The sequence below is a fragment of the Pleurodeles waltl genome, chromosome 9, assembly GCF_031143425.1.
Source record: "Pleurodeles waltl isolate 20211129_DDA chromosome 9, aPleWal1.hap1.20221129, whole genome shotgun sequence".
NCBI lineage: Eukaryota > Metazoa > Chordata > Amphibia > Caudata > Salamandridae > Pleurodeles > Pleurodeles waltl.
Window position 1 is genome coordinate 1,078,666,446 of NC_090448.1, and position 22,249 is coordinate 1,078,688,694.

The 22,249-nt window shown below is 42.8% G+C and overlaps 1 protein-coding gene across 4 annotated transcripts in view; it reads left to right on the top strand.

Moving 5' to 3' along the window:
* The window catches only part of MIS18BP1 (MIS18 binding protein 1), a 384,752-nt gene that overhangs the window by 137,773 nt on the left and 224,730 nt on the right, over nucleotides 1-22,249 (top strand). For 3 of the 4 annotated variants that reach the window (XM_069208712.1, XM_069208713.1, XM_069208714.1), the window contains exons 9-10: nucleotides 14,662-14,828; nucleotides 15,161-15,227. The exons of the other annotated variant lie outside the window; for it this stretch is intronic. In XM_069208712.1, coding sequence (XP_069064813.1) covers nucleotides 14,662-14,828; nucleotides 15,161-15,227 — 234 coding nt within the window. The remainder of the gene's footprint in view (nucleotides 1-14,661; nucleotides 14,829-15,160; nucleotides 15,228-22,249) is intronic. 4 annotated transcript variants of the gene reach the window in all.

Sequence of the window (22,249 nt, forward strand, 5' to 3'; positions counted from 1 at the left end):
AACCCGCACGGATGTCACGCCACACTTTATACCGTTCAAACATAGAGGGGGGGATGGCGGTGCCCTGTCTGTTAAAATATTACCAGGCAGCTCAGCTGCGTTTTCTAGTAGAGTAGAGCCGCCCGTTGAGAGAGGTGCTTCATGGACCAGGCGGTCGCTGGGTCCCATATTTGAGAAGTAGGCACAGAGTAACAGGGCTATACTCCTCTCCTATCACTGGCATGACTCTCTGGGTGTGGGTTGCAGTGGCGATTAGATGCGGCCTGACAACTTTCCCTCCCCCATGACACCGATATGCGCGAACCCTGAGTTTGCCCCCGGTCTGAATTCAGAGGGCTTTCAGCGTCTGCATAATAGGGGGTGTAGAAGGGTGGGGAGCCTATTTGACACAGATGATATTATTCCCTTTGACCAGTTGAGGGAGACCTATGGTTTAACGGAAGCAGATAGATTGACTTACTACCAGGTCTGGCACTGGGTTCTGCAGCCAACGGTTAAGCCCCTAGTAGCCAGAACACTCACTGCATTTGAGAAATGGCTTATGGGGAAAAAAGATAAGCGGCTGGTATCGGAAATCTATGCGCATCTCCTCAGGGCCATACCATTCTCCAAGACGAAGGGGCAGATGTGATGGGAGAGGGAGATTGAGAGAGAGCTGACGAAAGAGTAGTGGGAGGGAATATATTTCAGGGCACACCACACAGCTCACCATATACCAGGGGTTGAAACAGCCTATAGGATAGCTACTTCCTGGTACTACACCCCGCGAGGATATGAGAGTGGGACCCCACTAAATCTAGGCTCTGCTGGAGGGGCTGTGGAAACACGGGGACACTCATTCACTTGCTGTGGCACTGTCCGAAGCTGACCAGATATTGGAGCTCCCGACTTACACTATTTTGGGTTTATCCAACCCTCTCACCTTTCCCCTCCGCTCTTTGAGGGGTCGACAGATCACCCTCAATGCGGCACACCAGGTGATTCTTGGTCTATGGGGCATGGAAAGGGTTCCGAGCTATACCTCCTGGCTTTATAAGCTCTGGTATATTTTGGCGATGGAGAAATTAATCTTAGCGGCCAGTCGGAGGGCAGATGAAACGGCCGCGCTGTGGAGACCCTTTATTCAGATTCTATCCGCTGAATTTAACAAACTTACCTGCCCCGCATATTTAAAGGTGCTGCGGTTGCTTAGCGACTCTTGATCGGGGGGGGGGTAGCCGGGCATGGCGGGAGGGGTCATGTGATGTGGACCCTGGTGGATAGGGGGTAGGGGCTCGGGTGGGCGCAGGGGAGGCACATTGCTGAGTATAGCTGTGAGGGGTTGTGTTGCTCTATTCCGTTTTTTGTTGTATTCGACCTTTCTAGTCTCTTTCTTTTCTTGACACGAACCGCATGCCTCGACCTCATGGTCGGAACTAAGGCACCAGAGGCAATTTTCGTGGGGGTCGGTAACAGACATTCGACCCCCGCACTGGCTACAAGTTTAAAGCCAGATTTTCTAGGTTGAGACATCGTAACCGCCGTTGGAAACAGTAGCTCCCTGTGAGCCTCGAAGAAGTAACTGTTATTCGGGCACGGAAAAAAGGGAACTGACGTCTGCACGTCGACGAGGGCTTCTTATTGCCTGGATGACGTCATGTGGCGTCGCGTGGAGTCGGGCGTTTGTGATGTCATCGTCGATGTGCAGAGCTAGAAGAAATTTCCATCGAGGGCTGGCGCGAGGGGACAATTCTTTTGGTGAGGAATCCACAGGTAGTTACTGTATCCACCAGAAAAAGCGTTACCCAAGGTAAGTAACTTATTCTTCTAGTCTCTTTCTTTTCTTACCGGCTAGTTACCGGACTCTTGTGGTACTCGTTCTTGTTTGCTGTTATCTGATGCCCGAGCGACAATAATGTATTAAGCTTGGGCCGCACCAGCCTTCTCTACTAGACCCACTTCTTGGGACTATTTCACAGATGATGCTATACGCTGCCGGCCCGGGAGGTTGTAGGCGCACAGCTGTGTAACGTGTTTCTTGCATCTTAAACTAATAAACAGATTTGATCCATAAAATGATGATCAAAGTGCATGAAATAAATCACATCCCAAGTTGGAGAAGCGGAGAACAAGGATCTACAGTCTGGTTCAAGATGAATCAGTTTAAGAATCAACAGACGACCCGGAATCTATCAATACTGCCAATATGGAATTCTTTGTGGAAACAATTCAGAATTATTTGAAAAATTTGACTTTTCACACATATTTATAGTCAAAAGAGCACATTAGGTGCTTGTGTCAAGGCCTGTATCAGGGGCCCCTTCAAGAGAGATTAACACAGAACACCTGAAATGCAGAGACCGTGACATTGCCCTCAAAGTGGCCCGCAAGAAGAGTGACCTAACCTATACTGGCTCCTTGATTGCACTGTTCCTGCCTTTCACAATTGTGATCCAGAAATACTTCAGATTTTTCAGTGACGTCAAGAAGTACCAAAGGATGGACGTTTCCTGCACAATGTTTTATCCAGGCGGTCTAAGATTTGGGGTGAATGGTAAAACATATAAATTCAGCAGCCCACTAGCAGCCAGCCTATGCTCTTCTCAACAACTACCTCAATTTGCAACAAGGGAAGAGTCAGCTGAAGCCGTATAACAATGCTTGATACTGCCTGTTCTGGCAAAGTGTAAGATAGTGAAGGCTATTACTGTGTGATTGATGGGTATTGCCTTTGGTGTGTCACACAGCCTCTCTCCCCCCCCTCCCCACCCATCGCCCCCGCACCTGAGAAAAGACGTCTTCTACATATACCTGTGGTGAAACTGCTGTTCAAAAACTGCACATGACCCTTTGAGAGAGTGGTACAGGCACCAATATTGAGCATGCGGGGGGGCAGAGGGGGCATTGCTACCAAAGCAACTTGCCATCACACATCTATGGTGGGAGATAGTCCTTGATCCTTTGCCTCACTGTTACTTTTGGCTCTCTTTTTTTTTTTTCTTTTTTTTTGCTTCTAGTTGGGGAGGGCAGTGTGGGTTGATGGCCCACACCAATGAACCAGTTACCCAGATTTCATTACAGAAGTAAATGTACATTAATGCCCAAACAGCATGAACTGTGTATGCAGCTCTTACTCTGAAACGTCAGCAGTCTAAATTTTGTGTGTAAAATTAGAAGGATTACAGCATATCTTTACAGGTAAATATTAATGCTGCATACTTAAAAGAGACATCCGTGGTCCGCCACGTGTTAAGAAAGTTCAGAATGGGGAATGCCAATTTATCTCATATGACAAGTGTGCCGGAAGGATAGCAATGTGGTTGACTAACAGTAATCCTCTCTGCATAGTTACGGAGATGAGCTATCTTATAGCACAGTATATGCCCGAAGGGACTGCAGATCACTTGTTAATGTGTACAGACAGAATATTGATTGCCCATAATTCTAAGAAAATGAACATTGATTATTTCAAGGGCTTGACCCTCACACTATGATATGCAGAGGTAATCTCAATACCATTTTAGATGCAAAGCGACACATGTTTAGAATGTCACCTGGGGTGCTTTTGGCTACGCCCAAAATTATCATCCACCTAATTGGACAGGACAACCTGGTGGGCATAATTCACCTCATCAGTTCCGACATGCACTCTTGAATGGACTACTGGCTGACCACTAAAGATATCTAGAAATGGGTTTGTGAGTGCAAGCATCTTCCTCACATACTTTCAGATCACGTTTAAATAGTTCTTACACTAGGACTGCAAGTGAGGATGCACCAGGCCCACCTCCAGCGATTCCAGAGTCCCTATAAATTGCAATTTTTCAATGTGAGGTACAAACATAAATAGTAGAATCCTTTGGTATTAACATGGGCTCAGTATCCATATAGAATGTCTTATGGGAAGTATTTAAGGTTTGCATTAGAGAGATTTGTATAGCTAAGCAATTGGATAGTCTCAAGTCACTTCAGAGCAGTTGGAACTTGCTAGAGGCTGACATCCAAAGACTGGAACAGCTCCATGCATAGACTAGAGTTTAAAAGTGGGCTGTATTCGGGCGATTTGGCTCTGCAGAGCTACATAAAAACTCTGCAAGATTCCACAGAGTTCCACCAATGGGCGGTAATAGGCACCTCATGCTGTGATTTTTTTTTTTTCGTTTCCATGCTGAAAATCAGCACAAACAGCAACACGCAGTGCACCAGAGGGTCCAGCTATTCGAGTCGATTTCCTATTCCGGTGGCGGCCTTATGACTGCAAATGGTGGTGACCGCTCACATTAGATAAATCTTGCATGATGTCCTCCTAGAAACCAGAAATCATGCTGTGATACTCCAAATCTCGCTTGCCATCTTATTGTTCTGGAGCCCCACAAGGCAAACATTTTGTCATGCGGCGACTGGCGAAATTTGGCTGGAAATCCGCATTACAAGAGTAACATGGAGTCATCAAAATGCCAACAATTCCGCGGGTGCAACAGAATATTCCGCCTACCTCTACTAGAGATAGCCGGCTTCTTGCAGACATTCATGCCAAGTTGAGTGGAGTCAAGGATATGAGAAGAAATTTAAACACTAGGGAAAATATTCTGTTCCTTGGGTATGCAATGAGGGAGAACATCTAGTAATGCTAAGTAAAGAAAGTAAAGCTATTGGGAGTACACTCATTAGATAGAGTATTGAGGTAGTGTGGCTGCAGGGGATTTTACTGCTGTCTAGGCCAAGGAAGATTGTGTGTTGCATTGTACCCCTGGAAATCTTAAATGCTTTAGAGAATAGTAAAGGACTCCATATGTCAACAGATGTGCATTGAAAACGAAATACTATATAACTTCAATAGGTTAAGCTGGCTTCATGATTCAGATAAAGAAATACTGAAATACTAAATGTGGATGAGATAAAGAAGGACGTCAAAGATATACCCAATGGCAGAGTGCCTGAAGCAGATAGTCTACTTACTGTTTGTGTTTTTTTGTTTTTTAAAAAAAAGAAAATACAGAATAACTGCCAGCTACATTCTTGAAAATGTTTGGAATAATATAAGCTGGGTAGCCTTCCCCCAGCTCCGAGGGAAACAGTTCATCATCATCTTGCTGAAATCTGACAAAGTATTCTCCTGTGCATCCTTTAGGCTGTTACTACTCTTCAATATTGACACCAGTACCTTAGGCAAAATAATTCCTAATAGGCTATTGCAATGTACTCTAGAGCTGACCCTACACAATCAGGCTGGATTTGTCCCGGGTCAATCGACAATGTGGAATCTATGGACATTTTTTGCTACTATTGATCAGCTAAACTGAGATAGAAAAGCCATTAGCTCTTTCTAAACACAAAAAAGGCTCTTGATTGATATATGCAGTCTGAAAAGAATGTGCATGGGAACTATATTATGACTCAGGGTTTCTATGCTACATTCGGACTCTGTTGCTAGAGTGGGAGAGCATTTTTCTAGTCTTTCTTCACACTGAGCACCTGCCCTTGTTCCTGCTGTTATACACTCTGACAACGGAGCTGTTGGCCTATGTAATGTGAGAGCATCACTCCCTGAGAGGTTTAGGATGTGCAGGTATTTAAAATTTTATGTATTTCGGTATATACAGGGGATATATTACTATAAGTGAGGGTGTTAGAAATGGGGTCTCTAGTTGGCAGTCGGTTTGCACCCTGTCCAAGTAGGGACCCTCACTCTAGTCAGGATAAGGGAGATACCCAGCTCAGATAACCCCGCCTCACCCCTTTGATAGCTTGGCACGAGCAGTCAGACTTATCTCAGAAGCAATGTGTAAAGCATTTGCAGATAACACACATTAATACAGTGAAAACAATACAAAAGCACACCACACCAGTTTTAGAAAAATAGCCAATATTTATCTGTGTAAAACAAGACTAAAACAAGAAAAAAACCAACATACAGTGAAAAAACAAATATGAATTTTGCAAGAATTACTTAACAATACAGTTCCTTTAAGTTAACAGCTCCGTCTGGGACTATCAAGGCGTCGTGAACAACAAATCCAACAGTTCAGGCCGGGAAGACCCGCAAACAGTACCTTGGAAATGCAGGGCGCCGTGAACCTCGCAATGAGATCCAGGGTGCGGCCTCGCTGGCATCAGTTCTGGAGGTCAGTGCAGGGGTCGTCGGGCCCTTGAAGTCGCACGTGTTGCAGATCAAACTCTGGGCTGATGACGAAGTCGGGAGCGCTGGCGTGGATGGCGTTGGGGCTGCAGTGCAAAGCGGGACGGTGTGACGTGCGGTGCCCACAGGTCACGGAGCAGCCAACGACTCAGTGACGGCGTCTTGCAGCATCAGTGAGAACAGGGCTGCGGTGTGAAGCTGGGGGGTGTGATGAGCAGTGTCTTCAGGTCACAGTGCAGGCAGCGGTGTCGTTGCTGAAGGCTTAAGACGGCGGTGCAGCACGGGGCGGGCTCCGTGCTGCACCCACTGGTTGCAGGCAGGGGCGTCTGTTGACGACACTTGAGTCAACTGCATCAGTGGACTGGGGCTGCGTGCGGTGTAGGACAGGATGGTGCATCGTGTACCTCACAAGCAGTGTCTACAGGCCACAGTGCACGCAGCAGCGTCGTTGTCAGCGCGGAGCGTCATCGTCAGGGATACCAAGGCTGCAGAGCGAGCAAAGCGATGCTCAGTGGGGGGCCCACAGGTCACGGTGCAAGCAGCGGCTCTGTGGCGGCAGCAATGAGAGCAGGGTTGCGGTGTGATGTGGGGCACAGCTCCGTGTGGTGTCTTCAGGTCACGGTGCAGTCATCAGCATCGTTGGCAGCGTTTTTTCTGTTTTTCTTCGGTTGCAGCACAAAACACACAGTTCCCAGTCCTGCAGGCAGAAGAAGCGGAACTCTTTGATATCCCTGAGACTTCCAACAGGAGGCAAGCTCTACTCCAAGCCCTTGGAGAATAGAGGAACTCCAAAATTAACCTTTCCCCATACTACAGTGAACTGTCCGATGCAGTGGCTTATCAGGTCTCTAGAGCAGTTGGATTAGTTCACTGATATTTCCTCTTAGAGGCTGCATGGTGTGCCTGGAACTGCGGATGTATTACTCGGTGCGTTCTTTGGGCATTAAGTTGCACAGTGGATACATTGACAGACAACATGAACCACTGGAGGCTTCTGCTTTCTCTAGCTGGTCGAATGTTATCTTTTTATTAATATACTTCTGGCTGTTCTTGTCATGAGGGTTTTTAGTTGGTAAAGAAAGGCACAAGGCCTTTGTGGGCAGGAAGACAACCTAGACTGCAGTGGAACACCCTTTCACTGCTTTGTAACACCAATGTCTTTCCAGCCTCTGCCCTCAAATTATACTCCTGTGATGATTGGACACAATTTGGACACTTCTGGTTTCATGTACTTGAGGAGTACCCACATCTCACGGCAGAGGCTGAAGCAATCCTGTATCCTCTCACTACAGCCGTTCTATGCTTGGTGGATGTGCCTTGTTGGGAGGGGGGTGAAGAATGGAGCCAGTGCAATGTACCACAAACACCTGAGGTGTAAAGGAGAAGCATGCAGCAGCAATATTGCCCTCTTATAATGGTTTAGAAAAACCCTTGTATTACTACATTATTGGAGCAGAGAGATCAACAACTTCAAAAGTTGTGGGTGGAATGCTTGTGCAGTATTTTTATGAGAAGACAATTGAAGAGTTTAAAGCAGCTTGGGGCAGATAGTGGCATACCTAGTTCACTGGATATTTAACTCTATTACAGCATATTTGGCACACAGAATATTAAACCCGATATTCCTGAAGGAACCTCCCCATTTGAAGGCACTCACACTACCTTAAGAGTTCACCAGGGTGATAGCACTTTTGGGGAAATCTGTGTGGAGCTGGGAAAGATGACGGAGATGACTGTGGAGTCCTCCTCCTGCCTATACCCTCCAACTCCCTGTTGGCACTGTTGGGTTATATTAAGGAGACCTCTCCCTCTGTGAGGCATTTCATGGCTTTAGTCCTTCTACTGGCCATTAGTGCTAACGAATTTGGGTCTATGTCCAAACTGCAGAATTACTTATGGACTCATTAGGTTGCGATGTATATGATACATATGTTCCATTGCTTTGTCCTGCGACCAGGTCAAAGTATATAAGTGGCACATTTCAGCAATACATGGATTCCAAGATCCACAGCCCAATAATGTGAAAGCCAATCCCTCACTCCCAGCTTCATGTAGACATCAATTCCAGCACCCTTCCTAGCTAACCTATTGTTTGGGGGAATAGAGAGTGTGGTGCCAGTCCCAGACATCTCCTTATATAGACTATGAAATATCAATCTTTTGCATGTATTGGACATGTTACTACAGTTACTGTTTCATTATTATTAGTAAATATTTATTGCTATGTATATAGCATAATTATAAATACAAAATTAAAAACCGGTTCATTGTAGGTTGGCTATTTTCATTAAAATAAATTATGAACATTATGTCAGAATGTTATCTACCAGCTCTGCAAGTGCCCTTTACTGGTTCTGATAATCTCCTGGGTCAGAGGTGCACCCTTGCAGCATGCGATTCTCAAGTATATGATGAGTATGAAGATCATGGCAATCTCAGTTCATTTAATGATGGGCAAGGTGTAAGAAATTGAGATTGTGACGCAAGTCCACAAAAGAGATGACTTGTATTATAACGAACCTCAAGTCAATAGTAGTCCAGCTCATCCTGTAGAAAGAGATGCTTTTGTTGCACCAGTTGATGGTTTTGCAAAACCTGTGTCGAAGGGCGTTCCTCTTCACAACAAAGGGTGTTTTTACTGTGTGGTGGAAAGGGCTTCAGAGAGGTTTATATTTCCTATATTGATCATGGAAAAATTGTGTTTCCTCTATGACTTTAAAGAGAAATCCAGGAGGTCTTTTAAATCAACACTGGTTCTTAATCATTTGTATAATGCAATATTTATGTATATATCACAAATCCAAAAAAGCACTGCACTCGGGAGCTTCGTATACCAACTTCATTTATTACAGACAGATTATTATCAGACCCCACAACGCGTTTTGGCATCTTGTCTTTTTCAAGTGGTATTGTCTGTTCATTTCTGCCACCATAGTCTTAATACTGAATTCTGGGATTGGTAGTTGCATTTCCCATACCTGAAAACTGTTAAGACATAATTGCTGTCAGCATGATGTCTTCATTCTCTTGTAACTCATTCATAATTTCAGTTTAATATTTCATCACACATAGTACTTGAAAGAATACGTGCATTGAATTTACACTCAGCATCTTTAAACAAGGTTTCCATTATTGCCAATCTCAGTTTGTTTTGTTCGTGGCATTATATCTGTCTTTAATTTAAATTGTTCAACACCGCAACTGGACCCCAAATGCCACTGAAGCACCCCTCAGTGGCAGGGCGCATCGGCATTCATCTATTTTTGAGGACACTTACTCATCGTTATATACCAGTGAGATTATCAAAAACAGTTCAGAGTTGCACCAGGTGTTCAGGGTTGTGGTCTTAACCCTCCACTTGCACCAGCAGTTGAGAGTGTCGCTGTTGGAGGCCCGGTTGGTTTGGATTTATATTAAAGCAACAGCACCCGGCATCCATAGTAGGAGGCGAGGAAATACTAATCTCCAGTGTGCGCATGATGCACTGGAAGATGGATCTACTGTAACTTTAACTTAAAACAATGCCTGGGGCAACTCTGAACTTTTTTGACAGTGTCACAGCCGGACTTAAAGGTAAGCCCGGTGTGCCCCTTGGGGGTATTGAAGTCGCAAGAGGTGGGGGACCGGGTACAGAGCGAATCTGTGAGCCAGGAACTGTGCACAAAGGTGCCCTTGGAAGCAGGAGGTAGGTCACTTTGAGGGTCGCTTGCAGGTCAGCAGGGGCACTCTGATGGGAGGTCCGGGTGGTTCCCTCCTGGCCCTTTTTCAGTCCGGAATGGGCTGTCCTGGGTGTCCGACGTGAGGTGACCAGTACTTAGGGCTGTTGCACGGTCTGGCCACTGGAGGGCGCAGTGCCACCAAACTTGGCACACTGGCAGGATTTGTCCTTGCGGTCCGGTGGGCGAAGTTTGGTACGCCGTTCGATACCTTGGTCAGCGGCCGGTCAGTAAAGTGGCCTTCACTAAATATTTGGTTGTTTGTGGTTGTAGAGTGATGCCTTCACTCTGGAGGCAGATCTTTGGCGATTTTTTTAAAAGTGGAGGTCCTCTGGGGGAATTGTAGAGTCCATTCGACTTCCAGGGAACCCCTCAGCGGCAATTGTCGAGTTCTGGGTGCAGCAGGCAGGGTTTGGCGCCTTTTTCTTAGTGCAGCAGGACTTCAGTTTCGAGCTTTGGTCTTCTTTGTTGCTGGTCTTCTTGTGTCCTTCAAATCTGATTTCTTGGTCTAGGGATGTCCATTAAATACTGTATTTAGTGGGCATTTTAAGAGGTATTGGGTAGTGACCAATGGGTCATCTACCTTAGGGTGGCTACACCCACTAAATGACCACTTACTGTGGGCAGAGGTCACTTCCCTACCCCTGATTGGCTATTTTGCTTCCATGCAAGATGGAGGAAAATTAAATGAAGAGGTCATCTCACATGCAACACCTTAGGGGGTAGTGCAAGCCAGGACTGACCACTCCGCCTACCCTTTGTCTGTTTTCCCGGCGTTGCTCCCGCAAAATATTGGCTTTGCAACAGGGGCGGCCATCTGCTGCTAACAGTAGGCCTGGGGTTGGGTTTTAAGAGTGGTAAGCCCATTGAAGCTCGCCACTGCACATTCCTGAGGGAGGGGGTGTTAGCACTTCCACCCATGAAGGGCTTTGTTCTGAATTCCAAAGAGCAGTCTCCCCGGGGATTCAGACTCGTGTTTGGTGGTGGCAGGACGGTTGGGACCGGCCAGCAACCATGCCAGGGTAGTTGGCTTTTGAAGGGGGCACATCTAAGGTGACCCCTGGGTACATTTTGGGATAAATCAAATACTGGTCCCAGTTTGGATTTATCATTCTGAATTGTTTGATACCAAACAACTCAGGGTAGCCATCATGTAGCTGTGAAACCCATACTGACCAGTGTAAGGTCTTCCAGAGGGGTGACTTACCTATAGTGCATGCATTGTATAATGGGCAGGGCACACAGGCTGTGTGCCATGTAAAGCAGTGGTTACCAACCTGTGGTCTGGGGACCCCTGGGGGTCCGCAAAGCCTCCCAGGGTGTCAGCGACTGCTTAGAAAATGTAATAATTTCAACAGATTAGGTCCCTTGCTTTGCATAATGACTTGGTGGGGGGCTGCATTCCAATAATGATTCGGGGGTCCCCGGGTTCCAGTATTGATAAAGTGGGGGTTCACAGAAGTCAAAAGGTTGGGAACCACTGATGTAGGGGTTACCTTTTAGGATTGCATCAGAGCACTGTCTGCAGTGGCAATGCTGGGTGCTTCTGGATGCATGGTCCTAGAGGGTGGCACAATCTGTGCTTCTGCCGTCAGGGGCCTACCCTTAGTACCCCATGCCTGGGTACCTAAGTACCATTCACTGGGGACTTTTAGTGGCAGCTAAAGATGTTGCTAATTGGGCCAGTACATCACAACAGTTTTAGAAAGAGATCTAGCCCAGGAAACCTGGTTAGCAGGGGCCCTGGGCACTAACAACTTTGAGGCTACATCACATACCAAGCAAAAGTGGGGTTTAACCATGACAAAAGAGGCCTTTTCTCACAATAATATGTAGAATGTATTATATAGACATAATATAATGAAATATAGGACTCCCCAACATGAAAAATTCAACATCGTCCACAGTGAACATAGCCGGTTACAGAAGTACAAAGATGCAGACTTATCCCATAAAGATCTTCTTAATCATACAAGGATAGAATCAGTAGTGCCTACAGCAGCATGGAGAAGGTCTAGGAATCCATCTGCATCTTGTACGGTTCCCCCAGAAAGAAAAACTGGGTACATGGGTACAGTGACGAAAATTTTGATTTTCCTTGTTATGTTTGCTAATGCACCTGCATAGCAGCAAGGTGTGAAAGATAATTATGGTATGACAGTGCAATGTTTCTGCAAAAGTTACCAGAATAGACAAAAACATGCATTATGAATACTGATGAAATGTGAAATAGCGTTGCCCAAGCTTATAAATTAAGTTTTTGATTTGAGAAACTGTAAAGTTTAGAGATATTGACTATGCTATTGACCTACAAATAGATAAATAATACTTAATTTAGGCTAGAAGTTCAATCACAAATTATGAATATAACATTTGATGACAAAAATGAATTTAGTGAAAATAGAGATGACACTACACACTAAGAAATCTAATTCATATACAGCTAGATCATTAGGATATTTAGAAAGAGGTAAAAGCGTTACTCCTTAAACAAAGAAATCTTCCCTTAGTGGCTTTGGTTCTGGGCAATCAAACATGAGGTGGGGAGCTCAGCGGAACATTTGTCAGGAACAAGCAGTACTTGTGCGCTTGGTCTGAGAAGAAAAATAATTGCCAACTACAGGTCACAATTGTACAACAGACCTCTGTGTCTGTTATTTCAGAGATAGGGTATTCTAAAACAGTGTTTATTTAACGTGCATCTCAAATAAAAATGTCATACAGTCACGAGGAGGTGGCCACATTGATTAAAAGGAGAGTCCTTTTCAATGAAGTGGGAAGAAAGATTCCTAAGTGTATTTCCCCTATTACCTCTGACCCAAAGAGTGAAAAGGGATATTGCAAAAGCATCAACGTGGCACAGGTAATAACTGCTACTTCCAGTGATGTCACATGTCTGAAGTTTGACCGCTCCAACAGATTTACATATTTTATCATTGAACAAGAGTGAAATGCTTCACCACAGCTCAGTCCTTTCTTTTCACCACCTGGCTACTCAGGAGCTAGTTTGGCAAGCTTAAAAGGGAACTGTCTGCTATAAAAACATTTGTCTTAAAATTGTGTGGCCTTGTGACAATCTGCTAGGACTCCACATCAATTTCTCCTGTAGTTATTAGAATAGGCTAAATCAGCTTTAAATATTCTTCGGTATGAGATCAACTTGCAGCAACACCTATTTCCCTCTAAAAACAAAGGCTTCTTTCACTGTTGGTTACAGTAATCAGTAAGCAATCTGTGAGTGGGTTATTCCACACTTTTCTACCAGTGGCTAAAGTCCTAGTTGCAAGAAACGTCACATAGTTATGGCAGTACTGACGAAAGCTAACTTTAAGCTGTTTTTAAAAAAATGGTAAAACAATAATTTTGCTAGAAATAACCTTCATGAGAAGAGTCAGTGCACTTCAAGCTTTTTCCACTTGTGAGAACTAATCCTCAATCCATATCTAAAGTGCCATCCTCTTTTCACGTATATCAACAGGTTTACATAACAACCTTTTTAACCAGTCCAACCACTCCAGCAGAAAATGTATTACATTAGATGGATGTTATAATTCTGTCTGGATAAGCCTAAGGGCCAGATTTAGGGTTTGGTGTGTAGGTCACTCCATCACAAATGTGACGTATGTACTGTCTCCCTTATTGCAAGTAACATATGATATAATGCACTTGTGATCCGGCTAAAACGATTTGGTCCTTATTGGGGGTTGTACTGTGATGCTGTATTATGCATCAACTGTTTACTCTAGCTATTTCTTCTATCTCACAAAACCTCAATAAATATCATATCAAAATAAAAGGCTGAAACAATATTCATCATGGTTTGTGACAGTAACCTGTTCCCAAACCCTAAAGCACGGCCCTAAGACTGTCAGACAGTACAATCACACCAAATTTGAAAAGAAATAAAGGAAAAGCTATTTGAAAGTACTGTATTTCTTGTTACATTGTCTCATGTACAGCTGAGGTTTATGTACAAATCAGATGAAATTTACATGTTGATGTTAAAAGTTCTCTCAATCAGAGAAATTGGGACTAAAACAGATCGATTTTTTGGTACATCTAAGACTTATGCAAAGCAGCGGCATGGAGGACCATGCACTGCCTCTTGAGCATCATTGCCTGGCCAGCAAAACAGAGTTGAATCATCCATGGGACAGGTGGTTCTCCGTAATGTGTTTAATTAAGGTATGCCTCTTTCCAGTTTACCTCTTTATTATGTAATCTGCTTTGTTAGTTTGTGTTCGAGCACCAAAATCTGTGAAAGATCCAGTGCAGGAGAACAAAAAGTTACTTACCTCCAACTACAGTTCTCCAGCATTCTTACTTTTCATAGAACCACATCACAGGCAACTTGGGATTCACCTTTTGTGTTCTTTTAACAGGCTTCAAAAATCTGGCATTTGTATCCTCTGTAAGGGTAGTACAGTTCACTAGCTCCCACCTGATGGGTCAGACTTTGGATCCAAAAAGAAAGTGGACATGTCCGTGTCACTGGCTGTTTTCAATGTTACTGAAGTACTTTATTGAACATTGCTACAAAACATTGTCTTCTAAAGGTTCCTGGCCTTCCAATGAAGAATAGTCCAATATCTAAATCTGTCAGAGATGCCAACACTGGAGAACTGTAGTTACGGATAAACAGGTTTTTCTTATTTACTAATGCAATTGATGTATCAAGGAGTTTTGTATTTTGTGAGAGAGAGAAAACCTGCATTGGAAATGTTGAAGTATCTACTTGCATTGTGAATTGGAGACTAAACTGCCTGCATACAGAAAACAAAATATGTTCAGTTCCTTGGCTAACATCATTTTTTTTTATTGATCCAGGCAATCGAGTACTACGGGCAGCACCTCCTTTAAGTGCCACCATTACCCGCAGTGGACGCCATGTTTTGCCACCTTTACCATACTGGTGTGGGAAGCGAATGTTTGTTGACATTGACCTGAATCGCACCGTTTCAGAGGGTTCCAGAGATACCTTGACAGAAAACTTAGTATGTTTTTTCATCTGCAAATTTCAATGAGTATTTAGCTTTCAAAGTATTATAATCTCATATGCATGTAAATGATTTGCAGTACTTCCATTGCAAATGTGTGTATGGACCATTCCGTTGTTTTCGTAGGAAGCTGTTAGCAAAAATGTATTGAGGAAGTCATATCATATTTTTTTTGCTTTCTTTTAGAATACTGCAACCAAGCTTATTATTTTTCTTGACTGAGAACCCCAATACTGCCTCGAATAGGTTTCATGTTTTACAAAATTTAGCATTGCTATTTTGGCTCTCAAAAAATAATTGTCTAAATCTATGTTTTTTCTCTGTTCAAGATGAACGTCTACATCATGAACAACAAACAAGTAAAAAAAGCAAAAGGAAAAAAGGCTGTAAAGAAAGGTAAACTTGTATGTCTAAAGACTAAGCCACCACAATCTCTGGAGCCATAAACCATAAAAGAGACTCTCACTTGTTTACAGATCTACTGGCATAATGACTGGATTGCAAAATAAAAAATAAATACACATGTAGGTCAGTTGCTGTGTTGTGGTTGCTGTATTCCTGTAGAACCTGATTCTATGTCAGGATTGGAGGCTGTAATTGTGCTTTTACCTTTTCTTCACTAGAAATAGCAGCCCACTAACAACTGAAAAACTCCTTCTAAGGACCACATTTTGTAAAACCCCAGGGTAGATGTTAAACACAAAAATTACAAATTGTACAACCTTAATGCACCAATAGCCTCTCATTGCAAGATACCCCATTATCTTTTCATAAGAATATAGCTTCTAAGATTGCCTAGTGGCCTATCCTTTTATGTGTGTTGTTATTGTATATAACTGTTAGTATATTGTGTCAGTTTAATATCTTCAGTGTATGCTACCTGCAGTGCCTGGCATCTCGTTGAGGTGGGGCCTGCCATCCATGTTCTTCAAGTCCAACCCAAGTTAGAACACCCAGGTCTTTGGAGATTGGTATCATGTATCCCCTATTTTGAACAGGCCTGGCTATAAGTCCCCTCCTATGTCAGGCTCGGTCCCTCTGACTGCCTATTCACACGAACTAGCTCCAGGAAGTCATGATAGCTGCAGTCTGCAACTGTAGTTCTCCATGGCTAAGGATCAGAGCAGCAACTCATGCCAATGGGTTGAGTATAGCTGTGGTTTACCTTAGGTTTTTCTGGCACATGGACTAGGGTGCAATTTTCATTTGCCAGAATCCACATGTTCTGCAAGATCAGAGGGTAGAGACACAGCCTCTTTTGACATCAGAGAAGATTTCATGTTAATTGGGTTTCTTGTTTTTCGTCACACTTATTAGGCCAGGCCACAGCATAGGTCAATGTGGCAGGCCTGCTCTTGCTGACGTGTGGCAAGTCATGGTGATCTTTTTACATGCCCACTACGTGCAAATTCTTTCATGTTGAATGTGAAGACATTTTTCTATTTGATCAAATGTTGGCCAGACAATGATGGCTTTTAATGGAAAATGTTCTTTATGAAACTAATTTTGCAGTGTTGAGCCACTTGTGAAAGTGTGTTGGATCTAAGGCACTGGAACTGAAAGTTCAGATTTTCATCCAGAATGTGTTGTTTTAATGATGCATATCAACCCCTGAATACATCATACACTGTGATGGTGTTCTGTCCCAGCTTTCAGAACCATTCCAGATTGTATGGTGCAATGACATTTGGAGTATGAGGCTTTATTGAGGGAAGTAAAAAGCAATCCAAGTCCGAGCTAGAGTATGTATGTAGGGTTTCCGTTGGTCTGATGCATCTGTTGTTAAGAAGTTTTGTTTAAGCTGTATCCACTCATGGCACCACTGTTGCGGAAGGAGATTTTGACAACCCATAGTGCTAGATTCTGGTTCTGACCTAGAAGGTAGCCTCCCCTGTTCCTCTAGCCACCATGTATTCTATTCAGGGCAGTAGGTGGAGAGTAAACCTGCACTTCAGTTCTAATCTGTGCTTTCAGAATTTGTTACAAAATGTAGTGTTATAAGAAAAATGTAATGTTGTAAATAGCCGATTTAGATGTCATGAACATTTTGGCACTACCTGATCCAAGATGTATTCATAGCAATGAAGAACCAGCAGATATGAAAATATAAGGACAGTGTGATCTGGGTAACAAAGTAGAGGCCATGTGCCCAAATGCAAGGGGCAGTTTTGTGACTAGCAGAGGAACTAGTGCTTAGAGATGAGTGCCTCCTGGTGCATTAACAATGTGATGTTTATTTTTTAGAATAATATTTGTCCATGGGTTCTTAGTTGATACTGATTATAAGTTGTACTATGCTGCTATCCAGTAGTAAGGATTTCATGCGTAGTGCTCACCTTTATACTTTTGTTGGCATCCAGCTTTATTTCATGATAGCTATGGAAATGTACATTAGGGTTAGGAATATGAGTGTTCCCAAGGTCTGAGGGGTTGCCTTTGGGAAAACTGCAACTATGCAGATATTCACATTCTTATTGGCTTTCCACACATAATCTCTGCTCTTAAACTGATTGGCAAACATTGTGGTAACTGAATTTGAAAGTATTATTGTTGTTGCGCCCCCCCCCCCCCCCCCCCCCCCATTTTCAAAAGTATAAAATAATTTTCAAAGTGGGAATAAAAGTTATCAAAGTTATAATTTATTTACCTTTCAACTCTAACCATAAACCGCCAGTTTAAAATATGATGGTTTAAGTATAGGCACACTTCTAGAAATTACCATTTTCATAGTTTTCCAGCTAGCATGATATGAATTTATGTAAAACTCTAAACAAGGGTAGTTTCACAAACAACTAGTGTCAAGGCTCTAACTAAAGGTTCAAAGGGTTGAAAGAGAGGATTGTGGCCATGTGAATCCAATTGGACCTTGCCCTAGAACAGTGGTTCCCAACTTTTTGACTTCTGTGAACCCCCACTTTATCATTATTGGGACCCCCCACTGAATCATTATTAGAATCCGAGGACCCCCCACTGAATCATTACTAAAAGCTGTGGCCCTAATCTGTTAATATTATTTAATTTTCTAATCAGTCGCAGACCCCCTGAGGAAGGTTCGGGGACCCCCAGAGGTCACCGGACCACTGGTTGGGAACCACTGCCCTAGAACAATAGAGAAATACTTCACAGGATAGACGTCAAAACCATAAAGGTTTATTCAAATTTAAGGCAAAATAGTTTGATTTATAATCTGCATTAGTAATGTATCATATAAAGGCAAGTGTGAGAGGTCCTAAGATATGTTTGCTCTCGAAAGTAAGTAAACTGCTGAAACCAATATATACTTTAGCATAAGACTACCATAAGTCTGTTCAGTTCAAAGTTCAACGAATGTCTTAGTATAGTATACATTTTTTTGCAGCATGACAAAGAGAATGCTCAGTTCATAAAAAGTTCAACTATAAACAAATAGACTAATATGGAGTCTGCTTTTGTGAAAGTAGCAAAAAGTCTGACACATCTTCCAAAAAGGGCACATTTTATAGGTTTTCAGACAGTTAAAAGGCACACTCTTGACATGGTGTGAATTGAGATCATAATGTGAGAGCATATCATTCATATAAACATGATACATTGTGGAACACCTATTTTTCATGCATAAGTATACGTAGAAATAGAGAAATAATAGCATGACATTTGTACAAGACGTGAAAACAATACACAGTGCACTACTTAGAGTAGTCCTGGACAAAGGACCTTGAATATATTGCAAATACAGGAACAGTCAGCCATGTGGCTTCCTTCTTGAGGAACACGAATTAATCTATTTGAGCACAGCAAAACAAACACCACCACAAAACAAATTATTTTTCACTTATTTTCTACAAAGGAAAATTCACAGGTATGAAAACATGCAAAGGAAAGCTATTTCACAAAACAGGGAATTCCCCATTTATCTTCAAAGTCGAAGTCAGTGAGAGCACGCTGCAGCCTAATTATTTTAATTGCGGCTTACTGATGTTGACCTAAACATATCAAGATAAACATTATTTTCTAATTATTTAAAACGCTTTAAGAGTAGCCACTGGCATTATGCTCTTGAGCCAATTTCTGAAGGGCTGTGCTTCTTGCCCAAAGAGCATGGACTTTTACATTGAGTACGATATGCTCTGTTTACACTTTGCAGTTGTATGTATAAGAAATGGAAATAAGGAACATTTTGTCCCCCTTTTTTTTTATTCAAGGCAATTTGAATTAAGAATTGTGCCATCTGGCTTTCAGTTTGTGCTTATATTATCATAAATTAGTAGTTGTCGTAAGTTTAAAATCATTTCATTCCATACCGTTTCCCCTGAGAGGCCTATAATTTGCCAATGATCTAATTCCAGAACTATTTTGCTTTATTGTCTGCAATGACTTTTATTCATGATCTTAAAGTTCTGGCAGGCCTGCAAAACATTCCTGGGCAAGTTAACAAATGGCACAGAACCTTGAAGATGATGCACTTCTGCCTATGTAAGACCCTTATTGCCACACAATATGGCACGGAATGGGAATAAATGTGCTGAGCCTAATTTACAGGGCAGAAGTCTGCTATGGGGTTTTCTGAACACATTTACCACCTGCTGTGACCAGGTGGTACATTTCTGCATAGCTGGAGTGTCATTGGGTGGGTGGATGGGCTGGCAGGTAAGGGAAGGAGATGATGTTCCCTGCACTGAGGAGCATTACATGCTTACCCCAATGCCTTGGTAGAATTTCAGATGGGGACCGGAGGCAGTACAGCTCCTTCCCTTTGTAATTTACTGCCCGGATTTTAATAGCCACTAAAATCCTTGTCTGGTGTACAACACTCAGAAAAACAAGTGCAAGAACACTAGTCTGGGTATTGTTGATCAGAGCAGAATTAAACCCGGGAATTCACCTTTGCTAAACTTGTAATCAGGGCCTTAATTCTCTGATGTACACCCCAAGTTTGTCCTAATATTCATGCAGTCTGCCTGAAACTTGCCATACTGGACCATCCTCAACTGCTCGAGCAGGGAGCTAGTCCAATGCATTGCAATAGTCACTCGTGGGCATAACGTTGGCTCTGATGAGAACTTATTTATGTTGAAAAAAGAAAGTGGGCCACTTTCTGTGTATATTCTGTCTAGTGCTTAACTCCATTGCCTGTTATATGTGTGCTTTGTTAAGTAGTGTGACAAGGTTATCTCTTTTGTTGATAGTGTATATGTATTTTTACCATTGCATATGCTCTGTTCTGATCACTTACATACGATATTGGAATGACTGTGTACGCCGTGCATGTATTTAGTCATGTTCTTTGCTTTTGTTAAAAAATATATTTTTCCTCTCATACGTGCCAGGTTTTCAAAATGTTTACATCTCTTTGATTGTAGCTTACATTCGAAGATCATATTTCCTTGGGCTATTAATGTTTACTTTGTAAAAATGGGTTGGTGGCTGTATACTGGACCTGTTTAATTAGATAGAATGCTGCCTACATGTGTATGTTATACAGTTCTACCCTCTATTTTAACTTTTAGCACAGTGGACTACTTCTGTCATATGTATTTAGTGGCAATTTTGTGCTTCACTTTTACTGTCCTTTTCTTTTATGCTGCAAAATTTCCATTGCAAGGTGGCAGTAGCTGCATAAGGGTCTAAATATTTGATTTGTGTGGGCCATTGTTTCCTGTGGGTTGCCACTTTCATTAATCTTTTGCAAAATCGCTGTATAGCCCGCCTGAAATTTCTCTGGGTCTAGTAGATGATGATGTGTTCGGCCTCCTCTCACTGATTTGTCTATAGGTACGTAGCAGACAGTCCTGTCATTTCCAACTACTGGGACCTCGCTCTTAAGTGAGAGGCGGAGCTTCAGAAATAAAGCTGACTATGTACAACTATTCCAAATTTCTAGCCCTAATGTAAGCACAGGGCTATGAGGTGTGCACATTTATAGCAGAAAAATCTATTGGTTGTCCTGTCATGAACAGTATCATGATTTGAGGGAGTTCTGTTTTTGAGGCAAATTGTTAGTACCACTGTGTCTTTTAGCCGGAAGCACATCACAGAGGGGATCTGGTATCATCACCAGTATTTATCTGCAAGCCATGACATTTGTTAAACATACCCCTCATACTGGGAAGTTTTGTAAAGTTATAACATTTTATTTTTTATTTTTACTTATGTACTGTTCAACTGTACCTTGCTCCACAGGCTGCATTTTATTCCTCATGAGCAGCTTTCTGGACAGGGGGTTGGTTTAAGCCCCCTCTGTTTGATTAATGTTGAGGGGGACTACCTAACCATTAGCCATAACTATTTAGTCTGAGGTCCCCAAACCAGGTTCCCTTCAAGACACATTTTCACTTTAATGAAACAATCTCTTTGCCCTCCTAATATCAAAATCCAAATTATGCCATGGAGAAATTCTTACACAGGCAAGATGTGTAAAGTTTGTTTTCTTAAAGAAGGTCAAGGAAATAAAAAATATATATATTTTGGAAGTGGGTAACACAGTACATTGGGCCTACAAGCAGTCATAAATAGATGTTTAGTTTATTTTGCTGCTTTGTGTTATCATAAGGCTAACATACCCTTTCAAGGAAAAACAAAGGTACATTCCGCAGTAGGAAAAGCTTTACTAATATTACCAATTTGAGAAACCTGCAAAGCAGAACCCTGGTGTACTGTTTGCATTTTTACTAGACATTACTATCTAAACTAAAATTCATTGTCAGGCAGACAAAGGATCAAGCTTTGCATAATCCAGTTAATGTATCTGTAGAGAAGGCCTCTGGGCTTTCTAAATAACGACACAGGGACTGCTTATGCTTGTTCATACACACCAGGGACTGCGTCAGCGCAGCCCCGCTTTTATTTATATACCTCTGCTCGGTGCCCCGCCCGAACACGCAGGACACGCTGTACAAAATATAGGTGCGCCCGGATGGCTCTCCAGGTAGCTCTCTACATCCCTCCCATGTTTTACTCCACACAGAAGAGACATGTTTATAAATATAACATAACCACAACCAAACACCAGACTCCAAGTACGGAGTGTGAACAAAAAAAAGGATAAGGGAAAGAAAGAAACAAAAGACAACATAGGATGAGGAACTTCGAATGGAACTAAAATGTTCGTTTGATTACAAGACATGTCCTCATATTACCGATACCAAACATCACCAGTGTTCAATTAGTAGACAATGACACTAAACTATAGTTCACACCTGGTCTGTTTTACAGACAAAATCCTTCAGTTGACTGTTGGGAGCAGGATTGGGGCGCAAGTTATATCTTGCACTTCTCGCAAGCACATCCCCATGTCCAAGATCATCACACGGCAGGACTCGCGCAGCAGGCAGTGCCACAGGGACACTTACAGTCTCTTCCGGTCTGCTCGGCGACACACCCGTCATTTCCTCCATCTCTCCTTCCTCCTCCTCAGGGACGAAGACTCCTGCTTTACGGAA